This window comes from Apium graveolens, chromosome 3, assembly GCF_009905375.1.
Source record: "Apium graveolens cultivar Ventura chromosome 3, ASM990537v1, whole genome shotgun sequence".
In the NCBI taxonomy this organism is placed as follows: domain Eukaryota; kingdom Viridiplantae; phylum Streptophyta; class Magnoliopsida; order Apiales; family Apiaceae; genus Apium; species Apium graveolens.
The window spans coordinates 163,629,245-163,652,997 of record NC_133649.1 but is presented as its reverse complement, the minus strand read 5'-3'; the positions used below and the strand labels follow the sequence as shown (position 1 = coordinate 163,652,997).

Below are 23,753 nucleotides of genomic sequence, written 5' to 3'. Positions count from 1 at the left end.
TCCAACTACATCAAATTGAAGGCTATCAACAAACTCTCAATGTCTCCACTCTGAAACAGGAAATTGGTGAACTCAAGAAAGACTTTTCTGAGAGATTGGAAGCTAGACTTCCAGGGACAACAATTACAGACATCAAGAGACAGCTCAAGAAAAACTCAGATCTTGCCACCAAAGTTGATGCCTTGGACAAAAGAATGTTTGCTATGGAAGCATCTCTTACAACAATTCATCTACACCAAGCTCAACAAACAGACTTGCTTCAGAAACTGGTGGCTACACAAACCTCCTCCTCTACTCAGCTTGATGATAACAAAAAGGGGGAGAAAGAGAGTTCTAGGAGTGAGGGGGAGCAAAAAGTGCTCAATATTCAAATTAGCAAAGTAATCATGCCTACAATTACTATCTCAAAGCCACCAGCTAAGGACAGTATTGATCTGATAATGGAAGCAGCAGCTACTTTGAAAGCAGCTGAAAAGGAGCAGTTGAATCCAATCAACTGGGAGAAAATTGATGAGGATATTGAAAAGAAGTTTGAGCTAGCAAAGAAGCCAGAAAAGTCATCCATTCATCACTCTCAAGTCAGGCAAATCTCTGTGAATGAAATGAGCATGAACTATCTGGAAAGAGGACAACCATCCTTCATCAAATCTCCAAAGGCTGAAGTACTTTTAAAGCCAACGGTGAACTATCCAAAATCATCACTAAAGAATCCTTTGGATACAGTGTATGAGACACCAAAGCCTGATGAGAAGAAATTGTTGTCAAGATCCATTGCCTTCTACAAGGATCCAGCTGATTCAGCTTTGAAAAGGAGAATTGCTAAAGTTTTCAGGAATGGTAAAGAAATTTGTGTGGTGGCTGGACATCCTCAATTTGCTGAAGCAAAGAGAGAAGAAAAGGCAAGATTGAAGCAAGAAAAGAAGCAAGCTGCTCTAGATGCTAAAAAGGTTAAACAAAAGAAAGAGCAAGCTGCTATCTTGGCCAAGCTACAAGCTGTGAAACCAACACAACAAATTCCTGCTCAGCCATCTGAAATCACTGAATCTCAAGATCCAAAGAAGCAAGTTGAACCACAACAGAAGTGTTAGGTCCCAATTTGTTTGTAGAAGGGGGGGTTGAATACAAACAGTACCAAATAATCGAATAAATGCGGAATAAAAAAAATGTGAAACAAAATTCAAGTTAAATAAAAATATTATTAAACTTGAAAGGTGTTACAACAACTGTATCGATTACAAGGTATTAATCTCAAATCAATTATCACAAATCTTAGAATAAATTCGACATGAACTTTTTCTATTTTTGCAATAATTAGAATCAAATGTTAAACGCGATTTGAGATTAAGTTCTAGGGATTTTGATCCGCTAGATTGTTACACAAGAACAAGATAAAGATTTCTAGTTGATTGGATTTAACTTTGCAATCTAGAAATTGATCTTTGAATTTCAGCAGAGAACAATGAAATATTTCTTAGGCGGCTGCTGTGTTCTTGTATTTTTCAGTCAGTGAATGTCTTCTGCTTCTTTTTCTTTTTGTATGCAATCCAACAAAATTACTTGAACTGCAATGACAATCGGTAGGACAATCTCTTTGGCTCAGCAAGACTTTCAGTAGGACTTTCAATTGTACTAGCAAGATAATCTGATTGAACTACAATGACTATCGGTATGACAATCAGTTGAACTAGTAAGACAATCTCCTTCCTAGTGTAACTTTCGGTATGACAATTGAAATGACTTGGCATGACAATCGGTATGACAATCCAGATTGTCATGCTAGTTCATTTTCAATTGTCTTGCTGATTTAAGACTGTTTTTAAACCAATTAAACTTCTGAAAATTCCTAAAATTAATTCAGAATTAATTAACCAATTAATTCAATTAATAAATAAATTATTCTTCGCAGATATAATTTATTTTCTTAATTAAATTAGATGACTTAATTAATTAATAGAGAATTAATTCTAGTCTTGAGCAGCAACCATTCTTCTGCAAATCTTCTGAAAATCACTGAAAATTATGAATCAATTCCACCACTTCAACGTTGACACTCGATGTACTGTCTGGTTCATGAGTGACTAACTTCCGTGACGTTTCTTCATGTGTTGACTTTAATACTCTGATTTTCTTCAGATTAAATCCTTGTAATTAATGATACTCTGACGAGATCTCTGTCACTTGATTAAATCCACGATCTTGATTTATATCACTGAGGCATGATCAACTTCTTGAACTTCTTCCAGTGAATTAACTCCTCAAGTCTGTAGATGAACCATGTTTCTGAATCCTTTGACAGATATTACTTTGCGAGATCTCTCTGACGGTCGATCCACTATTTACTTATTACATTCTTATTTGAGTTGAGTTGAATCCTCGAATATACAAATAGGCTATGACATATGACTTACAATCTCCCCCTATTTGTTTGTTAGACAATAACACACAAATACCTAGAGGATAACTCAACTAACAAATAAGAAAAAGATATAAACATACATGCAAAGTAAATAGCAGAAAAGTTCTGGATGAGATTTAACATTTTCCAGATTCCAAGTAGATGTTCCTCTAGACTGAACATATCTTCAAGTAGTTCCATCTTCATTTGTACAACCACATTTCCTGTTGAGAAGCCCATATCTCTTGCTTCTCCCCCTATGAGAATCAACTGATTAAAGAAGATCATCTTCGTTTTACCACCTCTCCCGTACAATAGGATCCGCAGATAAAAACAAATGGTACTCCCCTAACTGCTTCTTCCCTTACTAGGAAATCACCTTGTGTTTACCACCTCTCCCGTACAATAGGATCCGTAGTTACAAACAACAATGGTGTGGTGTAGTTGTAATATATGTAAAATAATAATAATAATAATAATAATAATAATAATAATAATAAGTGATGAGTTTGATTTAAGTTAGTATAAGGAGTCTTTGTAAAAATTATAAATAGCTGGCGTGTCTAAAATAAAGACACATTATTATTTAAAACCCTAATTTTTGGAGATTGCGGGGAGAGAGAGAGAGAGGCAAAGAGGAACAACGGCGGCAGGCTTGAGATTTTAGTTTGTTGCTTTACTCCTTTTCTGTACGGTTTCGACAAGAGCAGGTATTATCAATAAAATTCACTAGTATTAGATACCATAACTTGGCTAGATTCGATGGGATGGCATGTTAGTTAGGTAAAGCATATAGTTTTGAGTCTGTGTTATTAATTGCCATTGGTTACAGTTTGTAATAATAAGATATTAAATAATTGAAAAGTTGAAGAGACTCTCGGCACTAATACAAGACTACAGGTTGTGTACTAGTACAAAAATAGAACAGGGTGTTATGTGGGTGTGAGTGGGTGAGTAATTTTGTAGTTTTAAAATTAAAATGAGTAGTAAATTAATTTACATGCAGGTCATCACGTGTCTTTGTTCATGTGTATATGTTTATTTTGGTACTAAAATATTATTATGATTTAATTTTGGTTCACACAGTGTCAATTGCTTCATCCAGGAAGATGTTGCAGGTGTATACATGGTAGCTAAAAAAATTATAATCATATTAGTACCTGTTGTAATATGTTTACTATAATATTAATATATTTTGTACTGGTATTTTGATTAGTTGTGCTAATGTCTTGATTAACATGGTGATAATTTATATTTAATATTTAATATTTTTTTTAGTGATTCTACTAATTCGAATAAATATTTGCAAAAGTGCTTGGTTTTATAAAACTTAATATTTGGATCATGTTTTTCTTTATTTATTAATTTATTATTTAAAACTAAATTGTGCATCAGTTGATTTGATAATGATTGTGCAAGTGTGTTTTGAATGTATTAGCTATATAAAAGACAAATGGGGGCATGTAAGGTGTTAGTGTTAGCTAGATAATATTAATAATATTAAAGTTGATTTGCATGCATGAGACGTGGACTAGCACATTTAAATTAATTTAAAGCTTGCTAAACTCCATTGAAATCTCCCTGTAACGTGGGTGTATTTAAGGTTTATGTTGCAAGCTATATTCATGTTACTATATGTTTTTTTTATGCTGCACTTGATCGAGTCTGGTCACTGGTGTGGTGGAATAGTTTATGGTATTAATTCGTTAACATTATTAGTATTAAAGAAAAAGAAGTTTCTAAATAATAAGTTTAAGAGTAATGTAATATATATATAATCTAATGATTGACTATCTTAAAGGTTTTAATTATAAATCATAATAGGTCGGGAGCCGGGAAATTAGAGTAACGTGTGCGGATTCCATTATTGTTAGAGGTTGCGATTTCAAGGTACGGATTTTGTCCCCTTTTATTTAGTGCTACTTTTTCTTATAATTAAATATCTCTGATTCGCTCAATTCCATATTTTGTTTGTTCAGTTCAAATTATTTGATCATATTGACGTGCGGAAATTATTTTAAAAATGATTTGGAAAATCTTAAATATCTGTTTATGCAGTTTCCAAAAAATTATTTATGACACCCTCTGCTTTGGAAATCTGAATTACTTGTATCAAGTGATTTTAAATTTGGGAGAATATTTTATTTTGCACCCTTAGAATGATATAGGGTATACCGAGTTAACCAGCTGTAGGGGTACTACAGCCATGTCATTACGGCACCAGTGACATGACACTTCCGTGACAGTGTGATTGGTCACGGCGTATCCTTCTGTTAGCTCTTGGGAGGAGCTTTTGCGCATTTGATATTTGTTCAGGATACGTGGGTGCACCCAGAGTTTGATTTGCGATTTGATTTATGGTGACATTGTATATGCCGTACACGTTATCCATTATGTTGCACGCATTAGGTACCCTATGATGTGTGTATTTGTATATGTTCTGATCTCGGTATGAAATATCCTAACCCCTCGTTGCTTCAGCCTTACTTATTTTTAAAATTGTTGTTTTATTATAAATTGATGATTATTTATTTTTGATCTCTTGTTTTATAAATTGTATTCCAAATCCGTACTGGGCATTTGGCTCCTGCCGTATTCTTTTTCTGGCAGGTGCTTAGGGGGATCTGGGACTGTGTGATGGAGAGCTACCCTTTATTTCGTTTTTAGGATTTCAGACTTCTATCATTATTTAGACTTAATTTCTTATTAGGGATTTCAGCATTTATATTTTTGGTTTAGACATTTTGGAGATTTAATATTATTTTGGAGATTTTAGACTGTTTAATTTTTGTTAGAAATATATTAGTGCTCTATTTGCAGGTTTTGGATTTTAAGTAATATCTCCCTTCTATTTTAAGAAGGGGGTGTTACAGAGATGGCATCAGAGCTTAGGTTCTTTCTTGTAGAAAGCCTACTTAGGTTGACCTGTGAGCTTGGGTAGATGATAGGATGGGTGTTCCATTTAATTTCTTTTCATTATGCTCTTTATCGATTCATTCTGCTTTATCATTTGAAATCTGTTTGTAACTGCTTCATCATATTTATTCTCGTACTCTTCATTCATTCGCTATCTTATATTGTAGATGCCTCCTAGACGTGATCCCTTTCATATTGACCCCGCTCAGCTTACTGATATGATAGGGCAAGCAGTGGCTCAGGCTGTACAGCAGGCTTTGGCAAACCAAGGAAATCAGAATGGAGAGGGAAATCAGAATGGAGAAGGGAATCAGAATGGAGAGGGAAATCAAAATGGACACGAAAATCAGAATGGCAATGGTAATCAGAATCAGAATGGTCAGGGCCATCAGTTAGAGCCGTTTGTATGGTTGGAGAGGTTTGTGAAGCAGAAACCAGATTCTTTTAGTGCAGCACCGACTCCTATTGATGCTGAAAATTGGATTGTTCATCTCGAGAAGATTTTTGATGCAATGGGTTGTGATGAGATTCAGAAGGTCAGGTTAGCTGTGTATAAGTTGGAGGGGGATGCTCAGAGGTGGTGGAGAGGAGTGAAAGCTACTAAAGGGGAGCAGTATACAGAGGCTTTGGAATGGCAGAGATTCAAGGAAGTATTCTATGAGCAATACTTTTCTAATGCTGATAGGGAGGCTTATTTGAGGGAGTTTCATTCTATTATGCAGCACCAGGATGAGAGCATTACTGATTATATGGCGAGGTTTATAAGGCTGGCTGGATTTGCTGGGACAGTTGCAGGGACTGCTGCGCAGCAGGCTGATAAATTTAAATGGGGGTTGAAGTCTCATCTGAGGGGTTCCATAATTTCTTTTAAATTTGATAATGTGGCAGAGGCGGCTGATGCAGCAAAGGATGTTGAGAAGGAGCGCATAGATTTTAGGACTTCCAGGTCTAACAGTGGTAGTAAGAGGACTAGGGATGATCAGGGTTTTGCACAGGGTAGACAGTGGTATGGAGGTCAAAATGGTCAGCAAGGACAGTGGCGCGGACAGAATCAGAATAGGGGCGGTCAATCATTCCACGGCCGAAATCAGTATGTTGGTCAGAATCAGAATCAGCAGTTTCAGCGACAGAAGCAGCCTAGACAGTGGCAGAATCATCAGCAGGGACAGAGCCGTTACTCAGTGTATGGGGGAAACCCCAATATGATTCCTGTGGCTCCTTGTACTACATGTGGTGGACATCATCCAGGTAGAGCTTGTTACAGACAGACTGGGGCTTGTTTCTTATGTGGTAGCATGTCCCATAAGGCAAGGGATTGCACATTGTCACGCAACCCTGGTGGAGGAGGAGCTGGCGGTGGTAGTGGCAGTGGAAGTCAGCAGAATCCTACAGCCAGAGTGTTTGCATTGACGGCAAATCAGGCAGCAGCTAATTCAGTTACCGTTTCAGGAACACTTCTTGTTGGTAGACGTGATGCTTATGTGTTATTTGATACTGGTTCAACCCATTCTGTTGTGTCTTTATCATTTGTTCGTCATCTTGACGTTGCACCTTCATTATTATATCCTCATATGTCTATTTCTACCCCGATGGGGAATTCTGTTGTTATTTCTGATGTGTATCGAGAGTGTCCGATAGCTGTTGGAGATAGAAGTTGTAAGGTTAACTTGCTTCCCATGGAGATGCATGACTTTGACATTATTTTGGGCATGGATTGGTTGAGTGAACATCGTGCCACAATTGATTGTCAAGGAAAAAGGGTGATCTTTGGGGATGCAGATAAACCAGAATTTGTATACCAAGGGTCTCAGCCGAAGGGGGATGTTAAGTTAATTTATGCTCTAAAGGCGAGTAAATTATTGTCTAAGGGCTGTGATGGCTACCTTGCTTTCGTGAAGGATACATCGAAGGATGAACCTCGCATCGAGGATTATCCAGTTGTGAGGGAGTATGAAGATGTGTTCCCGAATGAGCTACCAGGTTTGCCACCACATAGAGAGGTGGAGTTTACTATTGAACTTGTTCCAGGTGTCGAGCATATTTCTAAGGCGCCTTATCGAATGGCACCACTTGAGTTGCAAGAATTGAAGGAGCAGCTGCAGGAGTTGTTGGATAGGGGATTTATCAGACCAAGTGTGTCTCCATGGGGCGCTCCTGTGTTGTTTGTGAAGAAGAAGGATGGTTCTATGAGATTGTGCATTGACTATAGGGAGTTGAATAAGGTGACTGTCAGAAACAGGTATCCTTTGCCACGCATTGATGACTTGTTTGATCAGTTACAAGGGGCGAAGTACTTTTCGAAGATAGATTTGAGATCTGGTTACCATCAGTTACGAGTTAGGGAGGAAGACGTTCCGAAGACTGCATTTCGCACTCGTTATGGTCATTATGAGTTTCTCGTGATGTCCTTTGGGTTGACGAATGCACCAGCGGTATTTATGGATTTGATGAATCGGGTCTTTCATGATTATCTGGATAAATTCGTGGTGGTCTTCATCGATGATATCTTGATATACTCTAGGAGCAGAGAGGAGCATGAGGAGCATTTACGTACTGTACTTGAAATTTTGAGGGAGAGGAAGTTGTTTGCGAAATTTTCCAAGTGTGAATTCTGGTTGGAGGAAGTGGCATTCTTGGGGCATGTTGTATCTAGTAGGGGCATTGAGTTGGATCCTGCGAAAGTCGAGGCTATTACTAATTGGCCCAGACCTAGCAATGTGACAGAGGTAAGGAGTTTCTTGGGTTTGGCAGGCTACTATAGGCATTTTGTGGAAGGTTTCTCTTCCATAGCTTTACCATTGACTCAGCTAATGAGGAAGGGAATTAAGTTCGAGTGGAATGATGATCGTGATAAGAGCTTTCAAGAGTTAAAGAAGAGGTTGGTGTCAGCTCCAATACTTGTGTTGCCATCAGGGAGTGGAGGTTTTCAGGTGTATAGTGATGCTTCTAAGAGAGGATTGGGGTGTGTTCTTATGCAACATGGGAAAGTGATTTCTTACGCTTCTAGGCAGCTTAAACCATATGAGGTGAATTATCCTACCCATGACTTGGAGTTAGCAGCAGTGGTCTTTGCTTTGAAGATCTGGAGACACTATCTTTATGGAGAGACTTGTGACATCTTTACTGATCACAAGAGTCTCAAATACATCTTTACTCAGAAGGAGCTTAACATGAGGCAGCGGAGGTGGCTTGAACTTCTTAAGGATTATGATGCAAATATTCAGTACCATCCGGGGAAGGCGAATGTAGTGGCAGACGCTCTTAGTAGGAAGAACTTGGGGAGTGTTGCATCTCTCATTACTCAGCCGCACCTAATTTCAGATTTGGAGCGCTTGGGTGTTGAGTTGTATGTTAGAGGATCAAGTGGTAGCATTGCAAATTTGAAAGTGGAACCGAATCTTGTTTCAAGGGTTAAGGAAGCTCAGAAGGATGATACAGGTTTGAAAGCTATTAGATCTGAGGTGGCAGGTGGCAAGCAAAAACACTTCCGTGTTGATGATGAGGGCGCGATATGGTTGGGTAGTAAATTGTGTGTTCCTGCAGACATGACGATTCGTGAAGAAATTTTGAAGGAGGCTCATAGTTCTTCATTTTCTATTCATCCAGGTTCCACCAAGATGTATGGAGATTTAAAGAAGCATTTCTGGTGGAGTGGAATGAAGGGAGATATAGCAGAATTTATGGGAAAATGTCTTACATGTCAACAAGTGAAGATAGACCATCAGAGGCCTAGTGGATTGTTGCAGCAGCTAGATATTCCAGTTTGGAAGTGGGAAAACATTACTATGGATTTTGTGACTCATTTGCCGAGGACTTTCAAGAAGAACGATGTCATATGGGTGGTGGTTGATAGACTCACTAAGTCCGCCCACTTCTTGCCTATTAGAGAGACTACTCCTGTTCACGAGTTGGCAGAGATTTTTCAGCGAGATATTGTTAGACTTCATGGTGTGCCTGTGTCGATAGTTTCTGATAGGGATACGAGATTTACATCGCGATTTTGGAAGGGTTTCCAACAAGTTTGGGGTACAAGGCTTAATTTTAGTACAGCTTTTCATCCGCAGACCGATGGACAGTCAGAAAGAACGATCCAGACGTTAGAGGATATGTTGAGGGCATGTGCTTTGGAGTGGACAGGTGACTGGGATAAGTATTTGTATCTTGTTGAGTTTGCGTATAATAACAGTTGGCACGCGAGTATTGGTATGCCACCATTTGAAGCTTTGTATGGTAGGAGATGTAGAGCACCATCTTGTTGGGATGAGGTTGGAGAGAGAGTCATTGAAGGACCAGAGCTAGTTAGAATCACTAATGAGAAGGTGGAGAAAGTTAAAGAAAGTTTGAAGGAGGCTCGATCGCGTCAACAGAGTTATGCGGATCAACATCGGAAGTTTGGTGGATTTGAACCAGGTGATCATGTGTTCTTAAAGGTGTCACCTTGTAAGGGTGTTAAACGTTTTGGTATGAAGGGAAAACTTAGTCCGAGATATGTTGGACCTTTTGATGTTATGGAGAAAGTGGGGGAAGTGTCTTATAGAGTTGCGTTGCCGCCACAACTATCTCATGTACATAATGTGTTTCACGTGTCTGTTTTGAGGGGCTATAAATATCCTCCGTTACACGTAGTTCAGTATCCATTACATAAGATTAGAGAGGATCTTTCTTGTGAGGAAGAAGCTGGGGCTATCTTAGCTCGAGAGGAGCGAGTTTTGAGGAAGAACACCATTCCGTTTGTGAAAGTTTTGTGGAAAAATCATTCGGAGAGAGAAGCTACTTGGGAATTAGAAGAGTCTATTCGTGAGAAATATCCGCATTTATTCGATTCAGGTACGTATTTAGTTTCGTTTGATTCCGGGGACGGAATCCTTTTTAAGGGGGTATATATGTAATATATGTAAAATAATAATAATAATAATAATAATAATAATAAGTGATGAGTTTGATTTAAGTTAGTATAAGGAGTCTTTGTAAAAATTATAAATAGCTGGCGTGTCTAAAATAAAGACATATTATTATTTAAAACCCTAATTTTTGGAGATTGCGGGGAGAGAGAGAGAGAGGCAAAAAGGAACAACGGCGGCAGGCTTGAGATTTTAGTTTGTTGCTTTACTCCTTTTCTGTACGGTTTCGACAAGAGCAGGTATTATCAATATAATTCACTAGTATTAGATACCATAACTTGGCTAGATTCGATTGGATGGCATGTTAGTTAGGTAAAGCATATAGTTTTGAGTCTGTGTTATTAATTGCCATTGGTTACAGTTTGCAATAATAAGATATTAAATAATTGAAAAGTTAAAGAGACTCTCGGCACTAATACAAGACTACAGGTTGTGTACTAGTACAAAAATAGAACAGGGTGTTATGTGGGTGTGAGTGGGTGAGTAATTTTGTAGTTTTAAAATTAAAGTGAGTAGTAAATTAATTTACATGCAGGTCATCACGTGTCTTTGTTCATGTGTATATATTTATTTTGGTACTAAAATATTATTATGATTTAATTTTGGTTCACACAGTGTCAATTGCTTCATCCAGGAAGATGTTGCAGGTGTATACATGGTAGCTAAAAAAATTATAATCATATTAGTACCTGTTGTAATATGTTTACTATAATATTAATATATTTTGTACTGGTATTTTGATTAGTTGTGCTAATGTCTTGATTAATATGGTGATAATTTATATTTAATATTTAATATTTTTTTTAGTGATTCTACTAATTCGAATAAATATTTGCAAAAGTGCTTGGTTTTATAAAACTTAATATTTGGATCATGTTTTTCTTTATTTATTAATTTATTATTAAAACTAAATTGTGCATCAGTTGATTTGATAATGATTGTGCAAGTGTGTTTTGAATGTATTAGCTATATAAAAGACAAATGGGGGCATGTAAGGTGTTAGTGTTAGCTAGATAATATTAATAATATTAAAGTTGATTTGCATGCATGAGACGTGGACTAGCACATTTAAATTAATTTAAAGCTTGCTAAACTCCATTGAAATCTCCCTGTAACGTGGGTGTATTTAAGGTTTATGTTGCAAGCTATATTCATGTTACTATATGTTTTTTTTTATGCTGCACTTGATCGAGTCTGGTCACTGGTGTGGTGGAATAGTTTATGGTATTAATTCGTTAACATTATTAGTATTAAAGAAAAAGAAGTTTCTAAATAATAAGTTTAAGAGTAATGTAATATATATATAATCTAATGATTGACTATCTTAAAGGTTTTAATTATAAATCATAATAGGTCGGGAGCCGGGAAATTAGAGTAACGTGTGCGGATTCCATTATTGTTAGAGGTTGCGATTTCAAGGTACGGATTTTGTCCCCTTTTATTTAGTGCTACTTTTTCTTACAATTAAATATCTCTGATTCGCTCAATTCCATATTTTGTTTGTTCAGTTCAAATTATTTGATCATATTGATGTGCGGAAATTATTTTAAAAATGATTTGGAAAATCTTAAATATCTGTTTATGCAGTTTCCAAAAAATTATTTATGACACCCTCTGCTTTGGAAATCTGAATTACTTGTATCAAGTGATTTTAAATTTGTGAGAATATTTTATTTTGCACCCTTAGAATGATATAGGGTATACCGAGTTAACCAGCTGTAGGGGTACTACAGCCATGTCATTGCGACACCAGTGACATGACACTTCCGTGACAGTGTGATTGGTCACGGCGTATCCTTCTGTTAGCTCTTGGGAGGAGCTTTTGCGCATTTGATATTTGTTCAGGATACGTGGGTGCACCCAGAGTTTGATTTGTTATTTGATTTATGGTGACGTTGTATATGCCGTACACGTTATCCATTATGTTGCACGCATTAGGTACCCTATGATGTGTGTATTTGTATCTGTTCTGATCTCGGTATGAAATATCCTAACCCCTCGTTGCTTCAGCCTTACTTATTTTTAAAATTGTTGTTTTATTATAAATTGCTGATTATTTATTTTTGATCTCTTGTTTTATAAATTGTATTCCAAATCCGTACTGGGCATTTGGCTCCTGCCGTATTCTTTTTCTGGAAGGTGCTTAAGGGGATCTGGGACTGTGTGATGGAGAGCTACCCTTTATTTCGTTTTTAGGATTTCAGACTTCTATCATTATTTAGACTTAATTTCTTATTAGAGATTTCAGCATTTATATTTTTGGTTTAGACATTTTGGAGATTTAATATTATTTTGGAGATTTTAGACTGTTTAATTATTGTTAGAAATATATTAGTGCTCTGTTTGCAGGTTTTGGATTTTAAGTAATATCTCCCTTCTATTTTAAGAAGGGGGTGTTACAGTAGTGTACATTTTTAGGATCTTTTTCTTACTCCCTGCTATTTCTCCCCCTTAGTTGAGGAATCCTCCAAACTATTACTTAAGCTTTTATCTCCCCCTTAAAGAAGGAATGTATGCTGTTGTCTGAAGGAGTTCTTATATTTCACTTGGTTGGAAAAGAAATAACAAGTAGTTTCTCTTTCTTCCTCACTGTGAGTGTGTGATTCTGTTTAGTGTACCTCACATGTGTTTCACTCTTCTCTCCACTCGTGTTTACACTCATTCTCACAAGTGTATCACTCCTCTCATAGCTCCATATTCCAGCTGTACCTGCAAGGAAAGTCACCTTAGCCATCCTTAAGGAGGTCACAGGTGGTGCAATGGGAGTTCACAAATCCCCATCCTTGTTAAACTCGTCAGATGAATCTGAGTCATAATTTACAAGTTGCTAGTTTCCCTTTTAGGGTTCCAGACTTGAATTCTGGGAAGGTAAACAATGATCCAATGAATTTAGCATAAAGATCAAAGTTCCCTTCTAATGTCTGTGAAGACATTTCCTTGTGACACATCAGGTAATATCTGAATCATTGTCAACAAGTTGCCGATCTGCACCTATGTCAGATCCACTATCCGCAGATGCATCCAGGGGATTTAAGCCTGGGGAGGTAGACACTGACCACTGACATATGGCTTTTGGATCATTATCCTCTCCTAACACCTGTAAAGGCAATTGGTCCACTAACGAACCTTGAACAATCGAATCTGACCTTAAAATGGTCGAAACTCTTGTTTCTGTCAACTCATCCTTTGTGTGTGTAACCTCTCCTTGTGCATCAAGAATTGATTATATTTGAAGTAGTGACACTACATCGGATACCTTGGCCGACAGGCAAAATTCAATAGACTCACCCTGTTGAGAGAATGAATCTAGTAACTGTTTTTGTGCTTTTTCAGCCATTACATCTTTTTGAGAAGATGTATGGGGGCTAGCAGTTGTCTCGGTTTAAATACTACTCATCTATGTATGAGACAGAGCTACTGGGTTGACTACAGAACCTTCCTTATGTGGTGCACTAGGCACTATCTCCCTCACGCTCATTCATACTACTTTTAGTGGTAAGAGAGTGTTGGTTGGTTCTGTTTTCGTGTTTGTCTTTACAGTCTGGGATAGACATTGTGGGTTTCAACCTCATGACTGTCAATGAAAGAAAGTCATTGGAGACTGAACCTGTAACACAGAATATATGGTAATAGAGAGAAAATGATTTACAATAGTGATTTTAAAAGATTTTACATGAAATAAGAAATCACTAATGTAGAAAGAAATTTAATTTTGTTTTTCAATATGAATGAGTTTTTGATAAAACATTGATCACTTAGGGTAAAGTCTAAGTAATTCTCATTCATGTCAAAAGCTTACAAATATCTGCAACATAATGTTAACAACATATCATTGACCGATGCTTGTCAAGTACTTTAGATACTAATTGTTATGTTGCATTATCAATATATCACTGCATATATAAAACAATATGATTGTGCCTAATGATAAGATAGTTATAAATATGACGACTCTACTAGTTCATATAAAACTGTAACTGCAGTTAGAGTGCCATACCATGTCCTTGACGATTGCTTGAGCAGTATATTAGTTCATACCAACCTGAAGTGAGATTTTGAAGAAGAGATTGCATAGTCCAATAGATCTGCAGCTGCAAAGTCCATGAACTGTGGTGCACTGACTTCCTCTTTTAACTCACCAACCAGGAGTACACTTGTACACATCTTACTAGAGTACAATTCCAAGTGTAATGTGCAGCAAGTGCCTGATATGTCGTAATATTCTCAAGTCTCGTCACTGGTGCTATATGTTAGATACTGCTTCCTGATAATAACCTAGCACAATATACAAAATTTCACTGATAACATATCCAGCTTGCAAACAGCCATATCCCTCAGATAAACCTTTGCTGTTATCTCCAAAGGTAACCAGGGGGCCAGCTTTCTCAACCACATTTGATAGCAGGGCTCTATCTCCGGTCATATGTCTTGATGATCCACTGTCAAGAATCCACACTACCGGTTATACTTGTTTAATGCCATGCACTACAAATGGATTAGACCTTCTTCGGAACCCAAACTTGGTTGGGCCCGGCATACTTGTAGAACTGTCCTTTGTCAGGCAAAACAACATTTTTAATTTTAATTGTCTCAACTTTCTCAATGACTGGACATTTGACCTTGTAAACAGCCTTAACAAATTTCTGTTTAAGCTTAGGCACAAATGTCTCCTTTCTAGCCTTAGAAGGACTGGCAGTCTTAGACCTATCATGCTTCTTGTTATTCACATGCTGACGAGGAGTAGTCTTATCATTAGACACATGCTTACCATTAAAATAAGCATACATCATATTAAAAGCACAAGACATACAATTAGAAACACCACATGCTTTATGAGAGTGATTAACAGCAGGCAATTTATGCATGGTAGACATGGCATTTTTGTTATCCAACTCATGTGTGTCTGAGTTAGTCTCAGTTGCTTTCACAACTTTGACTGGAACTTTCGACACACTTGACTTGGAAACAACCTTCTCATTAGCAAGATCTTCAGCACGTATTTCTTCTTGAATAACAGAAGAGGTCGCATCAAATGGTTCAACAATTGATGCTTTATAGAGGGGTTCATCAACACCCTTAAGCACATGTGGTACTTCCCTCCCTTTAGCACAGACATGAGGAGGGGAGTTTATGCCTAATTCTCCAATAGCAGCATTGTAATCATAACCTATTCCAGATGTTTGATTAACAGCTTGCTTACTGTAGAACTCTTTAGCCTTCGAACAAGAATTGAAGTAGGCTCTAACCTTAGTCTCAAGACCGGTGATCTTGTCTTTGAGAATAGTTTCGAGTTTTCTATAACAGTCAACTCTATTCTCTAGAAAAGATACTTGTTCTTTTAATTTGTCTTGATTAATATGCACAAGTCTTAATTCATTGACCTCTTTCTCAAGGTCTGTGATCTTTAAACTTAACAGTTCATTATCACGACGTGCACAATCTAAGTTACCTCTTAGATGATAAACCATTTCAGCATCAGAAAGTTTTACCTCTATTCTTGACGATGAAGCTTTTCCATCAATAGCCATAAGAGCAAGATTTCCTTCATCTTCATCTTCACTGTCAGTATCATCCCAGCTTCTTCCCTTTGCCAGATAAGCCCTTTCAGAGTTCTTTCTTACTTGCTTTGGCTTCCTACATTCTGTGGCAAAGTGTCCCAACTCATTGCAGTTATAGCATCTAATGGTGCTCCGATCAACCATCCCTGTTTTGTATCCACCACTGCTGGTGTTAGAGGATGAAGATCCACCTTTCTGGAATTTGTTGTAGTGGGACTTGTACTTAAGCTTGGGATTCTTCTTGAATCTGACATGGGAGAATCTCTTGACAATTTGGGCCATTGACTCGTCTTCCAATTGCTCCAGCTCTTCCAAGGAATAAAAATCATCACTTGATTGATTTGTAGTAGGAGGATCATATTCTGCTACTAACATATTTTCCTCAGCCTTGGAACACTGTACCATTCTCTCCAATTGTTGAGATTGCTGTTGTTGTTGACCTTCAGCTACAAGTGCAGTAGATGTGCTGACCATTCTATCCTTCCCGTAGACTTCCTTTTGTTGAATCTGCTCCAACTCATAGGTTTTTAACACTCCATAGAGCCTGTCCAAAGAAATCTCACTCAGATCTCTAGCTTCTCTAATGGCAGTGATTCTATGTTCAAGATGAGCTGGCAGTGTTAAAAGGAACTTTTTGTTGACCTCCCTGATGAGCTGGCAGTGATTCCCACATGTGTTTAGAATTTTTACAGTTCATCACATGTCTGTTCATCAAGGGATCAAGGGAATCAATTAATATTAATTGAAGGCTGGCATCCAATGAGGCTTCTTCCTTCTCAGCAGGAGTAAAATCTTCGGGCTCTTTTGGATAGGTTCTAGCTTTAGTAGTCACCACACCATCTATTATTACCTCCGGTTCAATAACCATCGGAGTTTTTATACCCTTCTTTAACAAGTTTGAATATTTGGGATTTGCAACTTGTAAAAATAATAGCATCTTCTTCTTCCACATGATGTAATTCTCTTTATCAAATTGTGGAATTTTAACGGTTCCAACTTTATGTGAAGTCATTATGAATTTTTGAATAAATAAAAATTCAAGGAGTTGAAAAATCACAAAAGTCTAGGATCTTGATTTGTTCGTTAATCAGAAGGCTCTGATACCAATTGTTAGGTCCCGATTTGTTTGTAGAAGGGGGGGGGTTGAATACAAATAGTACCAAATAATCGAATAAATGCGGAATAAAAAAAATGTGAAACAAAATTCAAGTTAAATAAAAATATTATTAAACTTGAAAGGTGTTACAACAACTGTATCGATTACAAGGTATTAATCTCAAATCAATTATCACAAATCTTAGAATAAATTCGACATGAACTTTTTCTATTTTTGCAATAATTAGAATCAAATGCTAAACGCGATTTGAGATTAAGTTCTAGGGATTTTGATCCGTTAGATTGTTACACAAGAACAAGATAAAGATTTCTAGTTGATTGGATTTAACTTTGCAATCTAGAAATTGATCTTTGAATTTCAGCAGAGAACAATGAAATATTTCTTAGGCGGCTGCTGTGTTCTTGTATTTTTCAGTCAGTGAATGTCTTCTGCTTCTTTTTCTTTTTGTATGCAATCCAACAAAATTACTTGAACTGCAATGACAATCGGTAGGACAATCTCTTTGGCTCAGCAAGACTTTCAGTAGGACTTTCAATTGTACTAGCAAGACAATCTGATTGAACTACAATGACTATCGGTATGACAATCAGTTGAACTAGCAAGACAATCTCCTTCCTAGTGTAACTTTCGGTATGACAATTGAAATGACTTGGCATGACAATCGGTATGACAATCCAGATTGTCATGCTAGTTCATTTTCAATTGTCTTGCTGATTTAAGACTGTTTTTAAACCAATTAAACTTCTGAAAATTCCTAAAATTAATTCAGAATTAATTAACCAATTAATTCAATTAATAAATAAATTATTCTTCGCAGATATAATTTATTTTCTTAATTAAATTAGATGACTTAATTAATTAATAGAGAATTAATTCTAGTCTTGAGCAGCAACCATTCTTCTGCAAATCTTCTGAAAATCACTGAAAATTATGAATCAATTCCACCACTTCAATGTTGACACTCGATGTACTGTCTGGTTCATGAGTGACTAACTTCCGTGACGTTTCTTCATGTGTTGACTTTGATACTCTGATTTTCTTCAGATTAAATCCTTGTAATTAATGATACTCTGACGAGATCTCTGTCACTTGATTAAATCCACGATCTTGATTTATATCACTGAGGCATGATCAACTTTTTGAACTTCTTCCAGTGAATTAACTCCTCAAGTCTGTAGATGAACCATGTTTCTGAATCCTTTGACAGATATTACTTTGCGAGATCTCTCTGACGGTCGATCCACTATTTACTTATTACATTCTTATTTGAGTTGAGTTGAATCCTCGAATATACAAATAGGCTATGACATATGACTTACAAGAAGAAATCTCACAGATACAAGGAATTGGCCAAAAGAACCAAAAGGAAATTGAACTTTGTTGGTAAGGAATTGGAGGATCAGTTTCCCAAGGAATCCATTCCAACTACAACTGAAGCATCAAAACCCTCAGTGGTATTTGAAGACATTAAGGTGGTGGATCCTTACAGGAACATTCATGGTGAACCTATTGTGCCTAAGGATGAACCAATAGATTGGGAAAGTCTACCAATTCCTGATTTCAATTTGCCAATCCTTAACAAGCCAAAGAGAACAAAGTCAAGAGCAGTCAAGAAAGTGAAGTTGTCACCTCTCAAATCCAAATCTCTAACCAAAGCTCAATCCAAAGTCAATAAGGGAGATTACATGTACTTATATGACATCAAGGAATTCTCTGATCTAAACCTCTATCTAGATGAACTGGAAGAAGTTAGAGGGATTGATGCCTACAGGAATCTACCTGAAAGGTTAGTTTTCAAGTACAAGGGAGGAAAGGAGATTCAATGGCCACTTCACAGGATCCTTCAAGAAAGCCAATCTGTGCTGATAAAGGTTTATTCATCATTCAAGAAGAAATTTGGATTCAATATAACTGTAAGAAGACTTGTTCTAAAGAAGATTGAAGAATTGAAGAGTATTAGAGCTAAAGATGCACTCCCAAAGACTCTAACTATTCCTTACACAAGGAGTAGAGTGCATCTAAGGCCTTACTGGCTGATGGAGTTCATGGATGACAAAGGGGTTAGAAGATTTTTCATATTAGAAGACCAATTGAGCATCTCTAGCAATGAGAGTCTTTTGAAAATGCAAGAAAAGCTAAATCTCTCAGAATCTGATGAACTGGAATTCCACAGACAGCTCCAAAATCAGATAGAAGAAAACAACAGAAAGCTTGAAAAGAGATCCAGATCTTCAAGGAATTAGATTAATCAGCTCAGGCTAGAGGAGCACCTTGAAAATGACTGTGAGCTAATCTTTGTGCATTTTTGTTATTTGAAGCACTTTACAGTTTTATCTACTTATTTTTAAAGTTGTATTTTTAGGGTGTTTTGTTATTATCAAGTTTCTCTTAATTTATGGCTACAATTCCAGTAGACATAAATTGGGGGAGATTGTTGTGGATATGTTGTGAACTTGATGATTTCATTAATAAAACAGCTTAGTAGATTTTACTTAGTGAAAAATGTAGCACTTGACGGATAAGGAATATAGTCCCGATGGATGACTCAATATAGTCCCTATGGATGATGATTAATTATCCATCGAGTGAGTAGCTTGTGTAATAATGAGTCTGTAGCACATTTCTGCATACACCTTGTTTAGATTTTGTAGTAGCACTCAAGTCATGTTGACTTTAATTAGATATGCAAAATAGGTTGATTAATTGTACATAGATGATGTCTTGTAATTCTGCATAAATGAAATGAAGTCAAGTGCCAGATAGCTACCCGGCGGATAAACAACAATACCACTCGACTGATGATCAATAAGGCAATCCGACGGATGATCATGTACCCGACGGATAATCAATTCAAACATCTGTTGACAGTGACAACACAGTCACATGCGTCAAGTGTATGCAAAAGGAATGTGGAAGCCTATTCAACTGGGTTTTAGAGAACAAAGAAGCATTGCCATTTCCATGCTAATATGAAGATATTCAAAGATGCTGGAATAGAGTAATGAAGCAGCATAGTATTAGACTTGATAGGTTTTGTTTTATTATCTTGTCTTATTACTTTGTAATCTTGGTGATATATAAACCAAGAAGCAGCAAATAGAACAACAAGTACAAGACTTAAGAACATCATCTCAGAGAAACAATTGTAAGCTGCATCCTTAGCATTTCTCTGTAAACTTAGTTATTCATTTTTGTAAGCAGCTGTGAGCTAATCTTGCTACACAGAGTTCTCTTGATATAATATATATCTCTGGTGGATACATTCAAATCCACCAGAAAGTTTTTAAAGACTTGTGTTTTTAATTACTTGTGTTTGATTTTACTAACTTCTTATTCCGCACTTTGCAAATCAAACAGCTATATATATATATATTAAGTTAAAACATTTTTAAACCAAGAAAAAGGTTCAAGAATTCCATTCAACCCCCCTTCTGTAATTCTTATTGCATTGTTAGGGACTAACAAGATTGCCAGCTTGTGATGGTGCTCCTGATAATTATGCAACTAAGCAGCTATTTGATATGCTCAGAACTCTGAGCTATAAAGGTGAAATAACAACAATTGGCAAATTGACGAGGACAAAATTAAAGAGAGAATGAAATCTCTTCTTTGACTGCAATAGCAGATGTTTCTTGAATAAGACAACAAATTTTGATGCTCTTCTGTCTACTTCTCTAAAAATTGGATACTCTTTCCTCTACTCTGGTAATTTTGACTATGGTAATACTATTATTCAATTCATAATTGCTAGGAGAGAAGATACATCAGGACTAATAGGGTATACTAGATTTCTTCAACTGATTTTTAATTTTCTATGCCCTAATGCTGAATTTGATAATGATGAATTGCTTCCTGTGTTTCAAATTTCTGAGAAGGCTATCACTGATCATATTAAAAGAGATGAAAAGAATAAGTTTTCAGGACCTCCTTTCCTGCCTCAGGAGGTCAGGCAATTTCTGTTGAGAAATAGACCTACTCCTTCACAAGTGCCTACAAATCCAGATGCTAGCACCTCTGTAACATTTCCTGATACAGTGAAACAAGACACTACCCTTCTTGTTTTTAACCCAAGCATTCCTTCTCCTACATAGAACTCTAATCCAGCTCCTAAATTAGCCTCCTCTGGTGTCTCCCAAAAGGCATCAGTTGTACCAAAGAAAAGGTTGGTTAAGAAATATGTTAAATCTAAACATAGAGCTCAACATGCCTCACTGATTGAGAGTGAGCAAAAAGAAGAATGTTTTCCAGTCTGGAAAAGAAGGCTGATCATTCATGATGATTCTAACTCCGATGATCAGATGCCCGTTGGGCCAAGGATGAAGATAAAGAAATTAACAGTTGCAATTCCTAATGACTCTTTTGACACAACTAGAATAAACGAGCCAACTACGGATACTAGTGCTCTGATCAAAAAGATTCCAGTGATCAAAGAAACTGTTGCGCCCAAGACAGCTGCCAAGAGAAAGTTGAAAAGAAGAGCTGATGACGTGGTTAGGTACATCAGAAAGAAGAAAAAGGCTCAGTCCTCTGTTATGGATGTCAGTCCACAAGAACCTAAGTCACAAAGGGATTTAGCAACTGAGACACATCCAGTCACACAAGAACCATCTTCTCAAAGGGAAGATGTAGACAAAGAGGCTGCACAAATCATTGTTGATTTTGGTCAAGGTGATCTCCTTGCTGACTCTGAATAACTGCTGCAAGAAAAGAAGGCTCATCAGGATGTATTGTCAAAGGTGGATGCAGTTATTAATGATCTTATGTTTGAGGAGAGTACACAAGAACCTTCACCATTACTTGTTGAAGCAGCTCATATTCCTCAGGCCCCACAAGAACCATCAGTTCAAAGTACTGATGCTGGCCTAATTCATTCTCTCCTGACAAATCAATCCTGTAGCTACAATAAATCCTGATGTTGTTCAACTTCCCACCAAAGCAGCTTCTACTGATGATTCCTTGCTGCCGAATAGCTTGGTAAATCATCCTGATGTGTTGTTTGTTCCTCCACTATCATCACTTCCACTTGAGGACTCACCTTCAGGTATTTCTTATTTTCTTCTATTGTTTCTCATGTTTGTATGATTATAAATAGTCTCTTATTTGAGGTTACCTCTATTTATATGACATGAATACTACTCCTCTCAGCCATCTCTTATTTCTTTGCAAAATGTGTGACTGTGATTTTCTGTGAGACTGTGTGAAAATACTACTCCCTCTGTCCCGCTGGATAGTTTACGTACACTGTTTGCACGTATTTTGAGGCTTCAATAAAGTATAGTTTCATAATGTTTTTTCTTAATTTTTTTTTAATACAAGTTTAAACATGAAACTTTTTTTCAGATTTTTTTTTTAAAAAAATATTATGGAAGTATACTTTAAACGAGCATTGAAAAGCGTTCCGAAAAGTAAGGTAAACAAAGTGGGACGGAGGGAGTATGAGAGAAAATTAAATTTTGAGTGGCAGTCTCCTGTACTGGCAAAATGAGAGGTAGTGTAACACCCCCAAATCCGGGGTCGGGGATCCGGGTTGTCACGAGTTCCATTTCCCTTAATTACACCCAATCTTAATAATAAATCAACTACTCTGTACTGTGACCCCACAATAAACACACACACCACACGTTATAGTCTCAGAGATGAACACTCAAAAATAACACAAGTCCTTATATTCCACAATTATAAACCGTTACACCTTAAAAAGGTTCTGAATAAATTTACATATTCCTTGCCATTATTACAATTCATATTATACATAAGTCTGGTTCATCAATAGTTGAAAACCTAGCCTATTGGTAGCTCCTACCTCAGCTACGGTGGCATCAACGATTTCAGAAGACTGCGGAACGTTTTCTAACCGCTTGCGAATCGGGAGCTTGGTCCTGTTCATCTTTTCTATCTGTTGTTGTGTGATGAAAGAAGAAAGCAAGGGTGAGCAGCAAGCCCACCAAAATAATATGTATAATGATTAATAATATATGAGCCTTCTCATAGTACTCATGAAAGTCTTGGTGAAAAGAAATGAACCAAGTTTGATATCTTAATGCGATGAAGTCGCAAAATATTCAGTATATATACATATATACTTTTCAAAATCTTGGAAGTCCTCTTCCATGCATAATATACACAGAGTTCCAGTTTATAACTGTATAAAAATATCGTTGCAAGGTGATCTCATATATCTACCCTTGTCTCAACGTTTTTCTGAAAATCTTTGATATGCATAAGTTAATCATTAACTAGATATAAGTTGAAAATATGAAGTTACAAGATACCCCAATATACTTATATCTTTTCCAAATATTACTTGAACTACCACCGTTCAAGTTATAATCAGTTCAAAAGTTCATCACATAGATGAGATTACAAGAGAAGATTTGAATAGATTCAATCTTTGAATATCATTATAAATAATGAAGTTACGAGATACTTCATTAAATCCCGATATATATATATACACCTATATATATACATTTCATACACTCCTTTAAAACCTCTGTTATGAAAATTATAAATAGAGTTGCAATATCCAATGAATTTGGAAAGGAGAAAACCTTGGCATAAACCTGATATCTTGCTGATCAGGCAAAGATACCAATAAGTAACCTTTTCTACTAGTAGATGGACGAATTCCGCACTGGTCATCACCCTGGCCGCAATAGGACCTTATGTTGGACTGCCACTCAGCCACTTACGCATTTGATGGACTCCCACTGAGCCACTTACACTTTCATGGACGCCCACTGAGCCCATGTTGCTTATGCCTACTCAAATAGATGAACTTACTTCCCGAACGATGGTCAAGTAATCAAGATGTTTTCTCAAAACAGCAACCTCGTTGCGAATGTAAAATACACCACTGAGCCGGA

General features: G+C 36.8%; 1 protein-coding gene across 1 annotated transcript in view; it reads left to right on the top strand.

Annotated features, from left to right (window-relative positions):
* Nucleotides 1–5,478: 5,478 nt before the first annotated feature.
* The window catches only part of LOC141714696 (uncharacterized), a 31,328-nt gene continuing 13,053 nt past the window's right edge, over nucleotides 5,479–23,753 (top strand). Inside the window, exons 1-4 of the mRNA XM_074518200.1 lie at nucleotides 5,479–5,796; nucleotides 5,845–7,444; nucleotides 7,937–8,177; nucleotides 9,198–9,876. Of these exons, the coding sequence (XP_074374301.1) occupies nucleotides 5,479–5,796; nucleotides 5,845–7,444; nucleotides 7,937–8,177; nucleotides 9,198–9,876 (2,838 nt within the window). The remainder of the gene's footprint in view (nucleotides 5,797–5,844; nucleotides 7,445–7,936; nucleotides 8,178–9,197; nucleotides 9,877–23,753) is intronic.